The 18,762-nt window shown below is 44.9% G+C and overlaps 2 protein-coding genes across 3 annotated transcripts in view; both read right to left on the bottom strand.

Annotated features, from left to right (window-relative positions):
- atp9a (ATPase phospholipid transporting 9A) overlaps positions 1-7,130 on the bottom strand; it is a 33,931-nt gene extending 26,801 nt beyond the window's left edge. The window contains exons 1-4 of the mRNA XM_086213197.1: positions 6,938-7,130; positions 4,399-4,543; positions 469-582; positions 200-308 (exon numbers count right to left, since the gene is read on the bottom strand). Of these exons, the coding sequence (XP_086069323.1) occupies positions 200-308; positions 469-582; positions 4,399-4,543; positions 6,938-7,005 (436 nt within the window). The 5' untranslated portion in view covers positions 7,006-7,130. The remainder of the gene's footprint in view (positions 1-199; positions 309-468; positions 583-4,398; positions 4,544-6,937) is intronic.
- Positions 7,131-9,111: 1,981 nt separating this feature from the next.
- On the bottom strand, positions 9,112-16,944 carry sall4 (spalt-like transcription factor 4). Of its 2 annotated transcripts, XM_086213196.1 has the most exons (5): positions 16,696-16,944; positions 13,630-14,000; positions 11,547-13,515; positions 11,158-11,462; positions 9,112-11,063 (listed from the first exon to the last, which is right to left on the bottom strand). In XM_086213196.1, the coding sequence occupies exons 1-5, from the start codon at positions 16,760-16,762 to the stop codon at positions 10,629-10,631; spliced, it is 3,147 nt and encodes a 1,048-aa protein (XP_086069322.1). In that variant the 5' UTR covers positions 16,763-16,944; the 3' UTR covers positions 9,112-10,628. The 2 variants fall into 2 exon arrangements, with proteins under 2 accessions (XP_086069322.1, XP_086069321.1); XM_086213195.1 differs by having other exon boundaries at positions 11,547-14,000.
- Positions 16,945-18,762: the final 1,818 nt, after the last annotated feature.

Genomic DNA, 18,762 nt, shown 5'->3' with positions numbered 1-18,762 from the left:
GCTGGTAGCACTTTATACCAAGGCCTCTTATGCACACTTTTTTACGTCCCTGCTTTAAATTACCCACCATTTCCCCCAGCCCCAATAAGTTTTAATAGGACCAACCTTCTACAGTTAATAAGCTCTGATGCTGAGAACATGGTTCAGGTATCAAGACAGAAAAAGCCAAACCCACGTTGTTCGAGCTTCCAGCTCTTACCTCTGGTTGAGAGCTTGCTGTAAATCTGAGAGTTGACTTCTTTGTCCCGAAGGTAGCATCTTATTTCTTCAACCGCCTCTCTAATGATGGTAATAGTCAAAACAAGACCCTGGAGAGCGGCGAGAAAAGTCGTCATTTCCCTCAAGGCATAGAAGACGAATTGTTCATGCATGTGAGTACTGTGGCAAAACCTCGGCACCTCCTTCAAAATCAAAATAACCAATAACTGAACGCATGTTATTCTTTGAAAACTGAGAGACGGGACGTACCAAAGGGACCCAGTAGGTGTAGAGGTCACCTAAGCGCAGCTCCTCCACAAACTGAGAGCACGCCAACAGCAGAAAGTACAAGTTGAAGAAGTACTTGAACTGATTGAAGAGCACCTGTCAGCACAAAACAAAGAAGCACACAGTCAAATACTTGAGGTTCGGCAAGTTTTCAGGCGAATGCTGATCTCCCGAAGTCGATTATCACGGTTGCTGCGATTGAGTGTGAGAGGACATACGGCCACAATTAGCCGCTTTCTATGGAAGACTGAGGAATTAATATTTTTTCAACAATTGTACTGCACTCACCTTGTCACTACAAGAAGTTTCCACTGTTGTGTCACTGTCACAGTTTTGTTCGTGCTCCTGATAAAGTATCTATTGTTTTACAGCTCAATACAGGGTGAGAACAACCTACAAGCATCCACTGAACGATGGAAGCGGGATATAGTGTTTTACATCATTTTCATCAATATCTTCCATGAACGTAAGTAAAAAAAACAACAACTCTCCTTTACAAAAAAAAAAAAAAACAGAACAGGTTGGAGAGACCAGGAGCAGAGGGCTGCAGGATTTCGGAAAAAACAACAACAACAACAACAACAAAACCACGTAATGCAAATACTTGGATAGATTTTGTGATTGTGATTTGATTTGTGATATGAGAGTTAATTTCTCACATCATTACTCTAATTTTCATTGAAAAACCCGTTCAAATGGTGAAGCTTCAATTATTTTACATGTTAAGATTAATTTTGATCAGCTGTGCAGCCCAACCGTTGGATGTGTGAGAGATAGAAGCCTGTGAGCGCGTCTGACTGAGCGGCTCTGCAACAATCCAGTCGTCTGAAGACGCATCTGATGCTGTCGCGTTCCACTGGGACTGGCTCAGCTGCTCCACAGCTACAGGAGACGAGGGGCTGTGACTGGATGAGTGCTGATGACGCCACCATGACTACGCATACATGAACCCCCAGCAGGTGCACCTGGCTACAGCCATACGGTCGGTGGCACCCCAGACCCACCACGCTGCCTTCTTCATTGGCCCTTTGTTTGAAATTTCCTCTTTTTGTCCCGATCCCTTCGTGACAGCCCAGTGAGGAAACACAAAGCAAACAGAGGAAATCTGGTCATAAACATTGATTTATCTGACTCGGATCTAAAATCCTCATTTTAGCTTCAGCTGAACAAATCTCATCACCAGAAAACCCTTCAGAAGGGAATCACGGGCCTCCCTTTTTACCTCAATAAGATAAATAAAATACAGTATATTTTCTGTAAACTCAAATGAGAAACTGCCCACTGTATAAAACAGCAAATTTTCAGTTTGCAAAATTGTCCAGGTTGATGGTTCCCAAGCGAGGGCTACAACTACAGACCGGATTTAGCAATTTGTGTCACATCATTAAACAATGTAGAGTACATAGAACAAGTTAAACATCATCGCTGCTTTCCCTCCACTGGTGTAATTCCATAATTTAACACTCCTGCTACAACTTTTCAATTTCATTACCACCAGTGTGCAAGATTACTGCCAACGTGTTCCTGCTGCTTCTGTGTGTCATTTGGCAACCACAGACTCGAGCACAGGAGACAAAGACCCAAAATAAATATCAGAGCGTGTTCTAGCGACAAGAACATCTCAACAACCCAAGAAAGTAAAAAGCGTCCGAATTTGCTATTCAAATACACTCTGCTTTTGCTTTTTGCTTTCCAAACAAATCGGAGCTTCTTTCACTGACTGACTTAAGACCTTAAGACAACTGAACATCTGGAAAACAAATGCACAAGCAAATCAAGAGGGGCAATGTGAGAGTCAAAAGCAATCTTTTTATTGTGGAGCACCAAAGCACATTAATCCATTATTATTATATTATCTTATATATATTGTTTTGCTAATCTGTAAAATCCCTGCCTCACATTTCTAGCTAAAAACTTGATATCTACTGGTGTCAACTTCTTAAATGTGAGTATTTTCTGCCTTTCGGGGTTTTGTGTGACGGTAAACAGAACCCCTTTCATTTTTGAAGTCGGTCGGACAAGAAAATCACAGTAATTTATTTATCAGCTTGGATCTGCTGATACATGCCGTGTCACCATCGGTGTTGCAGCCGGAGAAAAACACACTCCTACTAGTGAGTGCTGCCATCCAGACACCACACCCTGCACCACCAGCACTGGTGTTTAATCAGACGAGGGCTACTGGAGCCAAGTTAGCTGCATTCGCGGCTAAGATGCTGGCTAATGAGGCATACGCCAAATGATGGATGCATCACCCGTGTAGGGTTCTCGTCCTTCCCCAGTTTCTCCCATCAAACAAGCACACCTGCTTTAGCATTAACGTAAGGCTTAGTAGCCAAGTTGCCAACGAATGGAGCTATGGGGTTGCGAGGCTAGTTAGGGTGGGTTGTAACAGGGGTCAAGCACCCAAGGGGGACCACTCATAGATGTTCAAGTGAGCCTGCTTGCTGGCACTCGGGCTAGGACCAGGCATGCCCAGGGTGGCCCTCCAGCCAGAGGGTGCTTCGTAGCTGCCTCACAAGGCACAAACACAGTCATGTGACAAGAGAGCCAGGTGGTTCACGGACTGGCTTTGACTAGTAGGTCAGTTCTGGACCTGAAGACGGCCTTGAAGCAAGCCGGTGGCACAATCTCCTCTCGTCCAATCATGGGACAGCACCTCACGTTCAGCAGGCTGACAGGGTGGGAAGGAGAGCTGCAGTGGTCTCAACAAGTTAGGGTGTGTACACCTCTTCCACCTCCAACGATTACAGGAGGTACTGGTGAGTAAGGCCAAAGTCGATCTGGTCTAATGGGTCCACATTTTGAGCTTATGTCTTCTAGCGTGACGGTCTGGCTCAGCCTTTGCTGCTGCTACCGCTCTGGATTTGTGATGCAGTCTGCACAAGTAGGACACGGCGGGTCTCCCTGACCCAGTAAGCCCTCAGAATCGCACTCAACCAGGGGGTCGGTGTCTTCTACGACTCTTTTCACCAGTGTTTTGGTGGTATGTGAAGGCTCGATCACAACCTGGTCCTCCAATTCAACCATTCTAGTTCTGTGTTCAGAAAGCTGCTGGTCTGCATTCCAATCCGGAACTTGAATGAGACCTTCAAGTTAGCAGTATTCAACCGCTGCATTACTGCGGTCGAATACTGCTAACTTGAATGAGACCTTCAAGTTAGCAGTATTCAACCGCTGCATTACTGCGGTCGAACACTGCTAACTTGAATGAGACCTTCAAGTTAGCAGTATTCGACCGCAGTAATGCAGCGGTCGAACACTGCTAACTTGAATGAGACCTTCAAGTTAGCAGTGTTCGACCGCTGCATTACTGCGGTTCTTGGTAGGGCTGCCACTTCAACTAGCAACATTACTGTAGCCTTTGCCTGCTTACCGGGATTTAAACTCCACTTCTATGAGAAAGCGCAAACCTCTGTAAATACACACTGAGTGAGGGAACTAACCAAGATTTAGCTGCTGAGTTTCACAGGGAGATGAGCTGCAGAGATGCAGGGCTTTACTACTTCCTGGTTGGGCAGAGAGTTCAAACATCTTTGCTCAGATACAAGGTGGAGCTTCCCAGATACTAAACCCACACAGAACTGGAGTTAGTTAACTTCAACTAGCAGGAAAAGAGGAAAACAGGACCAAGCTTATAAAGTATCAAGATATAACCATCATGAGCCTGCAGTGGACGTTGTCACGGAGGCAAAGCACTGACGCTGTTGTTCCAGACCACGCGTCTGACTATGGACCGTCAGCATATCTAGAAGGCTTTGTTTGGTCCAGTGTAAGTGAACAAAGACAGCATACAGCAGAATCAAAGTGTGAAAGGGGGCTGGTGAATCCGAGCCAGGCTCAGAGATGTGGGTGGTGGCGTGGAGGTTAAATGGTGGGAGGATGAAGCGGCGACCTTTGACTGACACTAACCCCAGGCAGGAAGGTGAAGAAGTTGTACTTCTGGTTGTTAATGACATTCCTGGGGTACCTCTGCTCCCTCTTCTCTGGGTGGCCCAGCCACACAGTGCGGGGACGGAAGTCGCACATGCCACAGCACCTTGACCACGGGCAGCACCTGAGAGGAAGAGGCGGAGCCGAGTTTAATCTCCAATGATGAGGACAGTGACACATTACACACACCCTGAGATGTACTTGTTTACAGCAGTCGCTCTTTTCTTCCTGAATTCCCGGTCGCATCTCTGATAATGTGTTGCTTCTTGCAGTTGTGGATCAACCGACACGGAAACTGCGGCGTTTATGACACACAAAATAAATATTAACTTGGCCACTCCTTCAGCTCGAACCGGACAAAACATTCCAAGGCAATCAGCTAAGAGATCACCCAGCTTGTTATTAATACGTCAGCTTTGCCCCTACTAATAAAATACGGAGTAAAACAAATAAAAAAGCGTGAGCTCTGTCATTACGAGGCCTCTCGGTGTTTCCAGGCTTGTTACCATGCATCAACTGATCGCCCAGCTGCTCTCGTTCAGCAGTGACACAACTCACCAACGATGCATCCTAGCGGAGCTTGAGACTGTCACTGAGCGGGTGTTAATAACAATAACAGCTGAATCCTATTTGGCCGCTTGGTTCCTCGGTCCTGGTACTGTGCTAACCGGCAGACTGTCACAGCCTTTTGGGACACTTGAATTAATAATATGGAGCATTGCCATGAGGGTGTGTCCTGGAAAGTTACAGTCAAGCGAACCAGCCTGTGAGCTGCAGGATGTTTCTGAAGCAGTTCTCTATAAAATGCTTTGCGGATGATCTGAAATCAATTCCACTCAGCAGGCCCGTGACTACGGTACCGCGGGGAGGCGTTACAAGGTCTGAGGCGGTGATGGAGACTGACAGCGCGTCAGCTGGCTGACACGTTCAGACCCTGCAAGAGTATTATGAGAATTTAGCGGTTCTACATCAGACCCTGGAGGAGCATCGATCCAGTACCCCTTACCACAGAGCCCCCCCAGGTGTCAAGTTATATACAATATTATTATTGTATATCATACAATATTTAACACACTGTTCCCAGAGCAGCACATTTTTAATGTGGTCCACATAAAATATTACTTCTAACACATAATCTGGTCATCAAGCCTCGACAGATTTGCTTCCTATTCTACTCAGCTGTTCAAAAACAAAGTGTTTCTGTCAAGAGATGGAAAGTCAGAACTTTTATTTCCTGTGGCAGACATATTGGATCGATGACGATGACGATGTATTAGTTCAGCGGCAACTAGAGCTGCAAAACGACTTCACCATCGATATCACAATTATTTCAAACGTTTACCTCGATAATGACGACTGAAAGAAAACCTGAACCAAACCCTTTTTTCTAAAAAAAATACCAGTATCGGTCTGACGGCCAATATTTGTACCAGTGGCCTTATCGCTGTTCATCATATGTCGTTTACGATGAGGAACCAGAGCGGTAAACACATGATGAATAGTGTTTTACACATAATATGGAAATAAGGAGAAGCTATTCTTCACCCTTTTAGACTTGCTTTTATACAGATACCATCAGCATCATCCATCACCCAAATATCTGCCTGTTTGTGCCAGAAAAGAAGCACCCCTAGTAGAAGTCCCTGCTTGCGGTCAGTGTGACTGATAAGGTAGTGGTGATGTGATAGAAACCACCCTTCTTGTGTCAGTCCGCACAGCAAACCATTTTGAGAGGATGCTGGTGTGATTTTTTTTTTTTTTTTTTTTGCAGGAATCTGAATCTGCAGCAGCAAAAAGGCTTCACCATAACACGCTTTCTGTCTTTAATAAAAGCTAACATTGTGGTTTACGCGATGATTCCTTACTCTGCCCTAAATTATGATCATCTCTGTTAATCTCGATTAATATATAATTTATTGCCCAGCCCTCCTGGCAGCCTGGGAGGAGGGGGTTGGCTGGTTGGGTGAGAGTGTGAGGATGATGATGCTACATGCTACATGCTACATGCTACACACACAAACACCTGCCGGCCGAGCTTCCGACCGTGTCTGGTTACGGGCGATGACATCATTATTACAGCCCGATCAGCTGCGTGTCAGGGCTGTGAATCCATCCCCACCTGCGAGGCCTCCCTCCTCAGATGATAACGGCTAAAACAAAGCCAGCGGGCATCGCCGGGGACCCGCGGTGAACCCGCCGAGGAAGGGAGCGTCTCTCCCGGGTTGGCCTACATTTGCTTTGGCGTGCTGAGCAAATATTGAGGCGAGAGTCAAACGCACTTGTTCCAACAACACCCCGGAACGATGGTGGAGCTACAGCTAGCTGCCACACGCCAGTGTTCACTAACACACAAGCAGCAAATACATATTTATATGCAGCAGTTTTAAAGCGAAAGTGTGTTGTTTAGCCTCGATGCTGTTGGTCTGAACCCTCCGCCGCTTACTTCATGACAATGTCGCCGCACTTCTGACAACAACCCACGACGGCTCGGTGTGGACACGCTGCGCAACGGCCTTACCCATTCCTGTTTTTGCTATTGTTTCTTTTCGGTCGTCTCACGGGCTGTAAGGGGATGTTGTCGGTCATTCCTGCAGCCCCGGTGACGGGTGGTTGCTGCCGTGGGCTGGCTGGCTGGCTGGCTGGCTGGCTGGCTGCTGGAGCGGTTCTGGGCGGAGGCTTCCCAGCTGACGGCTGAGCGGTGCTGGGGCGGATCAACACAAAAATACACTATTCATCCTTAAAAAAAAAAAAAACCTTTTAAATACACTTCATTTTAATAGCGTGTCTTTTGTCCAGCTGAATAACTAATTCATATCCCTTGCAGGATTATTATTCTTTGCATGGGCGTATCAAAATATCTGGGGGCCTCTGGGCACCACTCGTCCACCAACCGTGGTGGATTGCACAGAATGTACTGAGAGTGTGCAAGTGACATTTTCATGGGTTGGGTTAAATCTTGAAACACGTTGCATTACATTTCATGTGGATAATTTTGCATTGTGGCCCTTATAGCTTTATCATGAGTTGTTACACTGCAGAATAATTTTGATTTGTCTTGCTGGCAGTTTGTGTTGTACAAGATTTATGTTATTGTGTGCAATGACCTCATGTGTAACTTTTACTGCCCTCTTGGTCAGCACTGAAAAATCATTCTTGCCTGGTTAAATAAATAATGTGGTATTTTATAGGGTTGTGTTGATCTTCTCATTCACATACCTGCAAGAAAATTATTAAGTTGTAATCCCTGATTCTCTTACGTCTGTTTCACTTTCCCACATTGAAAAAAGAAAGAATTTTCAGATAGACTCAGACCAGTTTCATCGTGGACGGTGTGCCCGCTACCTGTAGGCTCAATAACTCTCCAGCGGTCTGTGTGAATATTCCACATGTGAAAGTGTCAAAAACATCCTCCCACAACCTGGCAAATCAATGGATGTTGGAATCACCTTGTGTTAAAACAAATTTAAAAAACCCAAACATCCAAACATTAGCACACTTGCTCTGCCTCTAACCTGTAGAGGGAGCAGCGTGACTCAGGTGGCACAGAGGCGGTCTAGCAGTGGACAGGTTGCTGGTTTGGCCCCTGCAGTCCATGTCCAAGCCTCCTCAAACAAGATACCGAACCACGAATGACTCCTGATGACCTCACTGGCTGCCTCTGCCATCAGTGTGTGTGTGTGTGTGTGTGTGTATGCATTTGGGAAATAGTGACATAGGCAACACTGTGAAGTGCTCAGTTTATCATTTATTTTTATCGGATGTTCATCAAAAAGGGAGTGAGTGTAGCACACCGTATAAACAATGTACAAACATAAATACTCAGTAGTTATGGAAGATGCTACGTTTAAAGTTGAAAAAAAATGTTTGTGTTAATACCCTGAGCACAAATTTGCAGAGAAAGACAGACAATGTTCACCGGTCGTTATTTTCAAAGTGCTCCCAGAGCTGCAACATCTCTCGTTGTATATGTAGATGATTCTTTTTTGTTACGTCATCCACCAGATCACTGTGAGTTTGTAATTCCCCAAAAATACCTTAAAGTACGCCGGCAGCGTGGCTCAGAGTTAGAGCATCCATCTAGCAACTGAAGGAGTGCTGGCTTGATCCTCACTTCCTTGTCTGAGCTTCCTACCTTGAGCAAGATACTGAACCCCTAATGTTCCTGACGACGAGGCTGACAACTGACACGTCAGCCTCCACCATCAGTGTGAATGGGACGACACTGTAAAGTACTGAGATTACCACAAAGGTGCCCTATTAAATGAGTCCATATCCAGGTACAGTGCAGTAGCTGGTTACAGGCCTACCAATGATCCTTGTGTAGTTATAAGGTGGACAGAATGTGCACTTTGTTTCCTGCTGTCTAGGTGGTCACACTGATTTAGGATGAACCAAACGTGCTAGGTTATACTTTTCAGTGTAACGGCCGTACTGAAATAAGCGTCATGCACGCAGGGAATATAGTGTCGTGCGAGTACTTTTTCAGTTGTAGATGCAAAGTTTACGATGCAAAATGGCAGAAGATTAAAGGCTTATGGCAGGTCATTATAAAGAACATGGGTCATCTGAGGGTTAGATGATGTAAATTGGGGATTCGGTGTGCAAACATGCTGCAACGCCACTCAGCCTTGGCCGTTTGAGGACAAGTGCGGCACCGACATAACCTTCGGCAAATAAATGACAGGAACTGAGTTGAAAAAGTCACCCTGATTTTATTTCTCAAAACCAGAAAAACACTTAGATGAGGGACACATTTTGAAAAACAATTTACATTGTAAACAAGCCAAAAATCGGCTCAACATTGAATTGTAGAGACATCTTGAAAGCAGTTTTGACATGGTTTGCTAAAGAAAGGCACAACTTGGCAAATGCATATCGATAAGGAATGTACAGCAGGGGCCTTCAAGAGAGCTGACCATTCTGAGTAGTGTAAAGTGTCCAGTGATACATTCAGAGTTCAACTCAGCAGATTGAGAAGGAAAAAAAATTCGTATCGCACACTCAAGAATGTATCGGAGCATCGCATTGAGAGTAGGAGGCACGGAGGACAACTAAAATCTAAACGAGGTAGAATTTACCCCCTAATCTCAAGCTTTGTGTATTTTAAATAAATTAATGATGCTACAAGTTGGAAACATAACCTAGAGAATACAGTTAAAGCTGACAGAGACGCCCAACAGTCGTTTCGAACAAGATCTAACACGACAGAAAAGTTGACAGAATTGTCCATTTGTCCTTTCCCCGTTAAGCCAAAATAAAAGCAGTGAGAAAAATGAAATGCAACCCGCAAGACCTAAATGTAACTAAAACCTTAAATAAAGTGCAGGCCGAGGAACAGTCAGCATGAAGCCTTCAGAGCTCAGCCACCTAAATTTGATTCTACTTTACAAGTGAAAAAAATGCAGATGGGAGAAAATGTTGGAAACTGGTGAAGATATGAAATACAGGCAATGCTACAGGGAACAAGTATAAATTTCAGTCTCTCAGAGCCTTCTTAACCTTTGGGTGCAGTGAAAGACAACAACAACACATTACAGTTCATGTTAGGCACTTGGAAAAAGGTTCATCATCCACTACTGTACTGTAGCTTTGCTCCGATAGCCTATTTAATGACCAACATATCGGAAAATAAGTGAGCTGTTGCATCGATATTTAACAGACACTTGAATTATTGTCTGATCAAAAGGCCCTTCAAAATGAAACATGCCGACATTTACCACTACAAAAATGAACAATGTCATAAAACCTATGGCACACAAAAGGAGGGAAAGAGGTTTAGACACTTAGCATTAAACTACACCACTATTTTTGAACACTTTGAGACATGGTGTCCTAAAAAGTTCATGCCCTGAAGTCAAAAATCCTTCAAAAAGTATCAAGGAGACAGTTGAAATTAAAGCAGTTTCAAGTAAGTTGTACATTCAAACTTCTGGAGAGACAGCAAAAACAAAAAATGTCACAGGAAAAAAGAAAAAAAAAATACCCGCATATTATATTTATATAAAATAAAGTACAACTACAGTAGTTATATTAAGCTCAACTAAAAGTAAGTCGTTCAAATCAGGAGGGAAGAGAGCTGCGAATGAAGTTACTGGAAAATTTCAACAAATCTAAGTCTAAGATTTTCTCTGAATGTTGATTGTACCTCATTTGAAAGGAGACATTCAGGGACAGAGTTCACGTGATACACCGGCTGTCGGATCAAATGCCTAATTGACAGCAATTTTACCCTCCTCCATGAAATGTGGAAACTGGGACTTTGGTACACTGTCAGAGCTATTTTTTTCTATTTCAGCCATGGTGGCAGGCAAGCCAGAGTGGGATCCATCCATCTTCATGAGGCCTCCGGTGGATCCAATGAGAGGCCCACCAGCAGGGCTCCCGGGGAGAGGGATGCCGCCACCCTGAATGACAGAGATTTCATTGGTCTTCATGGTCAGGCCACCACTGAAAGCAGCAGCATACTGGTTCCACAGAGACGGGTCAAAGTTCATTGCCGGAGAACCAAGTTCTTTGGGGGCCTGCATAATTTCTGGTAGCATCTTCGGCTCAGAGCTCATTGCCATCAGTGCCATGGGATTATCCAGGGACAGGCGCTGGCCACGTCGTGATGAGTTGTTCCACATGTGAGTGCCAATGTGCACCTAAAGACAAACAAACACACTGTCAATTCCCCACCCATCACCATGAAATTAACCATAGTCGCATTCAATGCACCAACATACCACACTGGCTTACCTTCAGATTTCCCTTGGTGGTGAAAGCCCTGCCACAGATGTTACAGGCAAAAGGCTTCTCCCCTGTATGAGTACGCTCATGGATCTGCAAGGCGCTGGCAGATGAGAAGTTCTTGCCGCAAACATTGCAGACATGCTGTTTGGTCGACCGTCGCGGCGCAGTGGAGATGGAGGACGGCATGGCTGTTCCCTGAGGCATGTGAGAACTGAACAAACCATGAGGACCAAGAGAATTCTCTGGGGGCATCTTCATCTCCAAATTGGCCAGACTTGATGGTATTCTCATGAAAGGCATGTTGTTAGAAGCTGTGGATACCAGAGGAATATTAGATCCAACCTGTTTACAATGACCACCTTCATAAAAATTCTTTTTTCATCTCATAAACTCACCATATTCTCCACTCGAGAACGACACGCCAGGTTCCTCTTTGATCGCTTTGGGGGTAAAGCTGCTGGAGGCTGTGAGGTCAAGAGCACCACTTGATTCAGTTCCATCTTGAGCAGCATTATCAGGGTCTGGTTTTGGCCCATTGCGGGTTAACTCATCAACTGCAGATTCAGGAGACTTGCTGCTACTCGCGTTGATTACAGGGGAAGATGAGTGAAACGACATGGCTGAGTCAGAAATGGCGGGGCTACGGCCATTCTGATATTCCTGCTCTCTTGGAGCTGATGGGGACTCTTTGGACGTTACCTCACTCTCAGAAGCTGTGCTACTCTGTCGTTTTAGTGCAAGAGCAGAGGTGAGATTCTTCAAAACGTCAAGGCTGGAAAACATGGCTGGGGCAGCAGGCTTCTGGGACTGCTCCTCAGAGGCAGATGGGAGGGAATCTGAGGTGTCATTTGGCTTCTGAGAGTTCACCTCTGGCTCTTGTTCTTCCATGCTTGCTTCAAAACCATTAATATCCACAGACTTCTCCTCTGATAATGATGAATCCATTGCTTCTGCTGCTTCAAACTGATTTTCTGGCATTGGGGTGTTGGGAATCTGCCCACCCATGTGCATGCGAATGTGCTGCTGCAGAACAACAGCATTGGTGAACTTCTTCTGGCAGATGGGACAGGAGTGCTGCATTTTGAGAGGAGTGTTTGCTCTATGCACTCCGTAATGGGCCTTGAGGTTTCCTTTGGTGGAGAAAGCCCGGCCACAGATTTTACATTTGTATGGCCTCTCACCAGTGTGTGTGCGGTAATGCATCTTCAGTGAGCTCTGGCAACTGAGTACCCTGTGGCAGATGACGCACTCATTGGGGTCATTGGTCCGCTTTTCCAGGCCATCAACCATCTGCTGAAGTTTAGCGGTTCCAGAGCTTTGTTCACCAGAGATGGAATTACCGTTGAGATGCTGCAGAGTTCCAAGCAGCTCTTTAGCATCCTTCTGATTCTGATCCATCCCCGTCTCCGCACCAAACACGTTTGAGGTAACAGATGGAGAGCCATCACTTGTTGAGGGAGAGGGCCTTTGGGAAAACGGGTCCCCTCCGAAGCCATCAAAAGTCTTGAACCCCGGTAATGAAGACGGGTGGAAGCTAGCTGCTGGATGGCTGATTATGGGCTTAATATCCATCATATTCGACTCCTCCATGGGCACAGACATGCCGAAGGGAATGCCACTGCTGGTGGGAATATTGTCAAGGTGCTCAGGCACAGGATGAGGGTTCATGCTGATGTTAGGGTATTTGTCTTTATGCCTCTGGAAATGCACTTTAAGGTTCCCTTTGGTTGTGAAGCGGTTTCCGCAAATGTTGCACTTGAAGGGCCTCTCTCCAGTGTGAGAACGCAAGTGGATCTGGAGGGCACTGTCATTGCCAAAGGTCTTTCCGCAGTACTTACACTTGTGCTTGTATAATGAGTCCCCATTCTTGGATTCTGTGGGCAGATTCAACATCTTTGTTTTGACTTTTTTGGAGGAATCAATGCCTCCTTGGACACCATTGAAAGTGCTGGGGAAACCTACAACACCCGGTGACTGAGGCAGCAGTGCTGGCAAACGACTAGCCAGATCTGGAATGCCCTTCAAAATGTCCATTTTAGAGGACATTGTGCTTAGTCCTCCAGGCAGAGAAGTAGGGATGACAGTGGGCAGAGGTAGTTTACCTTGCTTCATTGTCTCCATAGAAAGACTCTGACTGCCGGTCCTTTTTCCAATTAGAGCCGCTGCAGCAGACAGCTGCTGGGAAAGATGTGCACCAAGGGCTTTCAGAGGGTCCACTGCTGCCCCCACTGAGGACTGAAGACCCTGTGGAGTCATCATGGCTACTTGAATTCTAATCTGTTCTGTGAGCTGGATTTGCTGTAGCTGCTGTTGCTGGAGACAAACCAGCTGCTCTAAGATCATCGGAATGGCCTGTAGAGCGTCCTGTGGTGAGGTCAGAGATGTGTTATTTGAGGAAAGTCGGGAGACAGTCACTTTAGTGTCAGCCAAAGTTTCAGCATTTGAATCTTGCATCTCAGGTGAAGGATGGAAATTCACCTCAAGGCTGGCAGACATATCAGCCTGCTCCTGCTGTTCTGAGTCCTCTGCATTAATGCTGGACTCCTCCTCCACTCTGTCCAACTGGTCTGGGTTGGCATTGGATAGAGAATTGCTGCTGGACTGGCTCTCATCGTGGTCACTCGTGAGACCGTCAGGAGAACCTTGAGAATATTCCTCGGGCCCCTCATTGCCATCTCCCTCTTTCATGATGAGCACTTGCTGACTTTTAGTGCAATTTTTCTCGTGCTCGAGAAATTCTGCTTCATCAAAGAATTCAGCGCAACACTTGTTGCAGATCTTGGTGTCGTCCATTCTGAACCGCTTCACTTCATTGCCGTTCTCCTCAGATTGATCATCTTGAAGATTCCCTATAAATATATAAAAAAAAAATAAACAAATCACATTAATGCTACTCAAACAGTCATGATACCTAAACCAAAACAGAAGTAGGTCATTCAGAGTGGAAAAACAAAATAAACTCTTGATTGTCAATTTCTTAAGAACATCTGATTAAAACCTATATCATAATACAGCAGGCCTCAAAAACTTCTCTTTTCATGGGGATTAACATCTGATGTCATTGCCTCCGAATGATATGTCCCTATTATTTTAATATTCATAGTAGAGGCTGTAAGCTGTGGTGCTGTTGAATTCATGTTTCTATGAAAAACGACAATATTGACAACACCTTGGTGCACTCAAGTACGGTTCAGTGGTTCCACAATTTACAGCCTTTAAAATGTTAGCTAATGTTTAAAAAAAACAACAACAACCCCACAACAACAACAAAAAACACCACTCACACAGTGTTGAGCAAAACTAAACATCATCTCAGTAGGAAAGATTTATTGCCGGCTGATATTTATTATATATATAAATAAATAAAAATAAATTGGAAAGTGAGAAACAATACTTTGAAGTGCAGTACTCTTGCTATGAGTAACTGTGAGGTTTGTGTCGGCCCGCATTTAGTTATTTTTAAAGTTTCACATTCTCCTGGTCATTAGATTACATAAAGTTGTGAAGTCTCCTCTATTGTTTTGTCCACTGCCTTTAGGTCACTGCATTGAGCTTTCAACAAACTTTGAATGTGCCTATTGTCCACAGGGCCAGCAGAGGGCAATCATCTCCCTTTAATAGTACCCAGAACAATGTCTAGCAAGACAAAGGACCCTGGGGCATTAAATTACCATGTTTCTGAATAAAAAAAGCCTTCATCACTTGCTATCAAGGAGGTCTATTTCTAGCTCCGCACACAGTCATATTTTTTTTAGTTTTGTAAAGAGACAAAATCAAAGTTTGAGAAGCGATCGGATGGATATTGATCTTCCAGGTGGTGTTAAATGAAGAAACTCCTTTGGAAAGAGGAACAGATGCAATGTAAAGCTGACCACCACCTCCTCAGGAATCGTCACAACCCGTGAAAGCCTCATAAGTGCTCCAAATGTGCATTTTAATTTGTCTGCCAACCAAGAGGCCATTTCACAACTGGGTGTATTGTTAAATGCTAATGCCTTGGGGAGAGGGGGTAGACCACCTGTTTGCATTTGGCCAGAGAAACTGTTGGACTTGTTAATTGCTCACCAGGAGGCATTGAAGCAGAGGCTCTCTCTCTCTCACACACACACACACACACACACACACAAAAGTTAAAAAACTGCATTACAATACTCATCCATGAGGAAGCAAATTTGCATGGCTGCAACATGACTCGGCAAAATGCGAGGAGTGAAACGCTACCGACCCTCCCATTAAACCACCTCAGCGGTGGAGTGGAATATTGGTGTGCGTGGATTCTCTTCACTTTCCATTAAAATTAACATTTCAGTTCAATAAAACATGACGGCAACGCGTCGGTTTACCACTTGACGGCGCCTGACGTGTATCTGATCACCTCTGGTGGGGTACGTGACACGAGGTCAGCCCAAACACACAGTTCACGCGGTACACTTGTTTATCTAACGACGTGGTTCCACATTTAGAGAAATCAAAACCGCACTGGAAGTCGTTGTGATCCAGGATCCTGAAGGTGAGGTCTCCGGCTGAGCTGGGGATTGCATATGGCAACACCAAAACGCACCCCCACCCAGCCTCCACAAAAAAAAGGCCCGAGCTCCATCCCCCACCCTTCCACATATGTACGAAAGGAAACAGTCATGCATTAAACTGGGGGATTTATTGCCTTCAGGTCAGCTTACTCCAGAGTCACATTTCATACAGTTTGGGTACCTTTGTTTGAAAATGTTACCAAAACAAAAAAAACAAAAAAAACCCCACCTAACACCTAAATGGTTTGCCCATATTTCACACGCTTTACACGACTTGCATCTGTCAAAAAGTAAAAGAAAAATCAGGCTCAGGCCCTAAAAATAGCACGATGAAGTCAAGAGAGGCCAGAAGAGAGGATGCCTTGGATATGAAATAAAGGCCATTTGTCCGCTTTAAAACTCCCACGACTGAATGACGTTAATGTGAAACACGCGACAAAATGTAGTGGACGGATTTCAGAAGTACCTGGAGCAATCGAACAAGCTTCAACTCATGTTGAAATGTATCCCCCCCCCCCCCAAAAAAGGAAATTCAACGTTTAACCGTAGATATTTAAAAAGTTAATTCAACAGGTATCTCAGCAAAAACCCCTGTGGGAAAGTGGCTCCACGAGGAAAAAAAAAAATACTATTTTTGATCGATCAAGTGGTGATCAATAGCTTCCACACCATCGAGTTGCGCACAAAGGATGAGACTTTCAGGGTTCGGTTCTTCTTGTATATTACGGAGAGAACAGCCACGTTGTTGCAGGGAAACTCTCGGGGACACCTGTATTGTTTCTGAATTTAGTCTCTTCCCAACTCTGCTGCGGCCACATTTAATTCCTGGTCAAACCGGAGGGACAGCAACAGGTCAAAGTGCGTGAGGAACCATTCAAATAAGACCAAAAAAAAAAAAGCCAGCTCCTAAAGCCCCGGGATACAAATTAAAAAACAAAACCATCTCTTGCAAAACGGCCCGGCTCGGCAACACGTTGAGCTGTGCTGTAACAAACTCCCCGGTGGGTAAACTTACCGATCTCTGCGGAGCCCGGCTCGTCGGAGTTGATGTGCTGCGGTTTGGCTTGCTTGCGCCTCGACATGGTGCAACCATCAGGGGCAGAGAGTTCCAAACAATTTTACCTCCTCGTCTTCAACAAATTCTTCAGCTCGGGGGAAAATTAGCCCCCCCTCAAGTAGAAATGCGCATGTCAACGTAATTATTATTATCAATAATGCATTGCGATTTATCACGCTGCTCTGACAGCTGATTGGCTCCGGTCCAAGCGCTCACACATTATTCAAATGCGCTTCCTATTGATGAGCGCAGCGCAGCGCCAGGAGGGGGCGGGAGGAGCCATGCGAGTGGCCGGAGTCCGGATGGAGGCTGGCTTAATAACACCCATCTCATCGCTCCTTCCCTTCTGCGGGGCAGCAGAACGCATTGGCCCAGACTCGAGGCGGGCTGCCCCACTCCGAATGATCTCATTCGCTGTCATTTTGACCGATATTGCTGCGTGAAAAGCAATATCGTTAAGGATGTTAATTGTTACATCATTACCTCTCATTTTCATTGATAGTCTCAAGAAAATGATTGTGATGTGATTTTTATTTTAATGTGGCCATCTGTAAGATGTCCCCCCCCCCCCCCCAATGATATTAAAATCAAATCCTGTATTACTCACCAAAACAGGTCTTGAGCTTCCAGTTCTCATTATTGTCTCTGGGACTCCAGAGTGCAGAGGGTGCCGGCTACGTTTTAGCTTGAAGCTAAAGGCGACCCCGGCCGTCACTACAAACAAAACAACAGCAAAGCTCTCCAAAATGGCCGTCCACGAACTCCAAAGTGCATCATTCTGTATTAGCATGTCCTCTTCCTCCAGACGTGTGCTCAGGCACCCACAGATATTATAAGATGAGCTGAAAACATTCAGACTGTAACTCTTCTGGCTCTGGTTGTGCTCGGGTGGAGCGTCAACAAGCACCCAACCCGGGAATGACAGAAGACAAGGGTCATTCTGGACCATGTGCTGGACTGTTTTTAATTGGACAGTTTTGGACAGTTTTATTGTGGTTAGCTGTTATTCGCTTTTAGCCCGAGGCTCAACATACACAGTTGGCTCGCTCTGCTTTCTGGAGTCACAAAGAAATGAGGCAGTGGTTGGGAAAAAAAGTGTAAGCTCAAGACTTGTAATCGCGAGTAATTTCAAGGCAAAATCCTATTGTTTTTTTCGTGTGAAGTGTCACTTTACGTCAGTCCGCAGGCAGCTAGACGCACTCAGACTGCACCGAGTGTAAAAACAACCAATATTTTTAAAATGCAAGCAGTATAAAAACAGAATTAAACAGATAACTGGGATTCATTGCTCACGGTCAGGATCTTATTCTGAATGTATTAAAGATATTCACTTAGTTTTATTGCAGCTTACCTCTTTAGAGGAATTAGGGGAGGAACATCAGGGGTCTGGCGCTTTCGTAAGTTCGTGACGATATTATCCTCCTTTTTGAAACCTGCAGGAGGCCATTTTGAGATTTTGATTAGATTTGAATCAATCGAGTAGCCACAGTGCACACACACGGAAGAGAAAAAGATGAGTAAGGGGTTTCTCAACCTAAATCTCAACCGACCTGATTATTAAATCGGTTTAATCTCCGATGGAATCATTTTATCTTTTGTATCTGGAACCTCCTACAGCCTCACAGTGACTGGATGTTCGTGACGCTGAATGTGGTGGTGTGGTGCACTGTGACGTCATTCTACATGGATACTAAAATCTTAAATTATATTCTTGGGGGGATTTTGTAGAAGCAAGGATATAAATCTTCATAAGTCATCCACAAAGTCTCTCTGGTATGTACAGTAACCCAGGGTCACATACACAGTAACTCTGTCCACACGGTTTTATTTAGGCTGACACGAGTATTTACAGTGTACTGTGGGTCATTTCATGATATACATCGAACATAAAAGCAAAAAAAAAAAAAAGAGATTTATTTAAAGAATGAGGAAAAACATGAAGCGATTATCTTCATCCTGATTATGAACTTATGGAGTCAAGGTGATGACATCATCGCTGAGCGTCTATTTCCAGCGATGCTTCAT

The sequence above is a fragment of the Aulostomus chinensis genome, chromosome 9 (assembly GCF_037954235.1).
Source record: "Aulostomus chinensis isolate RoL2024-O1b breed Wild chromosome 9, RoL_Achi_v1.0, whole genome shotgun sequence".
In the NCBI taxonomy this organism is placed as follows: Eukaryota; Metazoa; Chordata; class Actinopteri; order Syngnathiformes; family Aulostomidae; genus Aulostomus; species Aulostomus chinensis.
Note: the sequence above shows the minus strand (reverse complement) of the source record. Positions and strands in the feature narration are given on the sequence as shown.

Bases quoted from the DNA above. Each gene is read 5' to 3' on its own strand.
- sall4 (XM_086213195.1), bottom strand. From the start codon at position 16,762: ATGTCGAGGCGCAAGCAAGCCAAACCGCAGCACATCAACTCCGACGAG. The intron at 14,001-16,695 runs GTAAGTTTACCC...ATATATTTATAG, and splicing joins GCCGGGCTCCGCAGAGATCG to GGAATCTTCAAGATGATCAA. The intron at 11,463-11,546 runs GTGAGTTTATGA...TGGTATCCACAG, and splicing joins GTTCTCGAGTGGAGAATATG to CTTCTAACAACATGCCTTTC.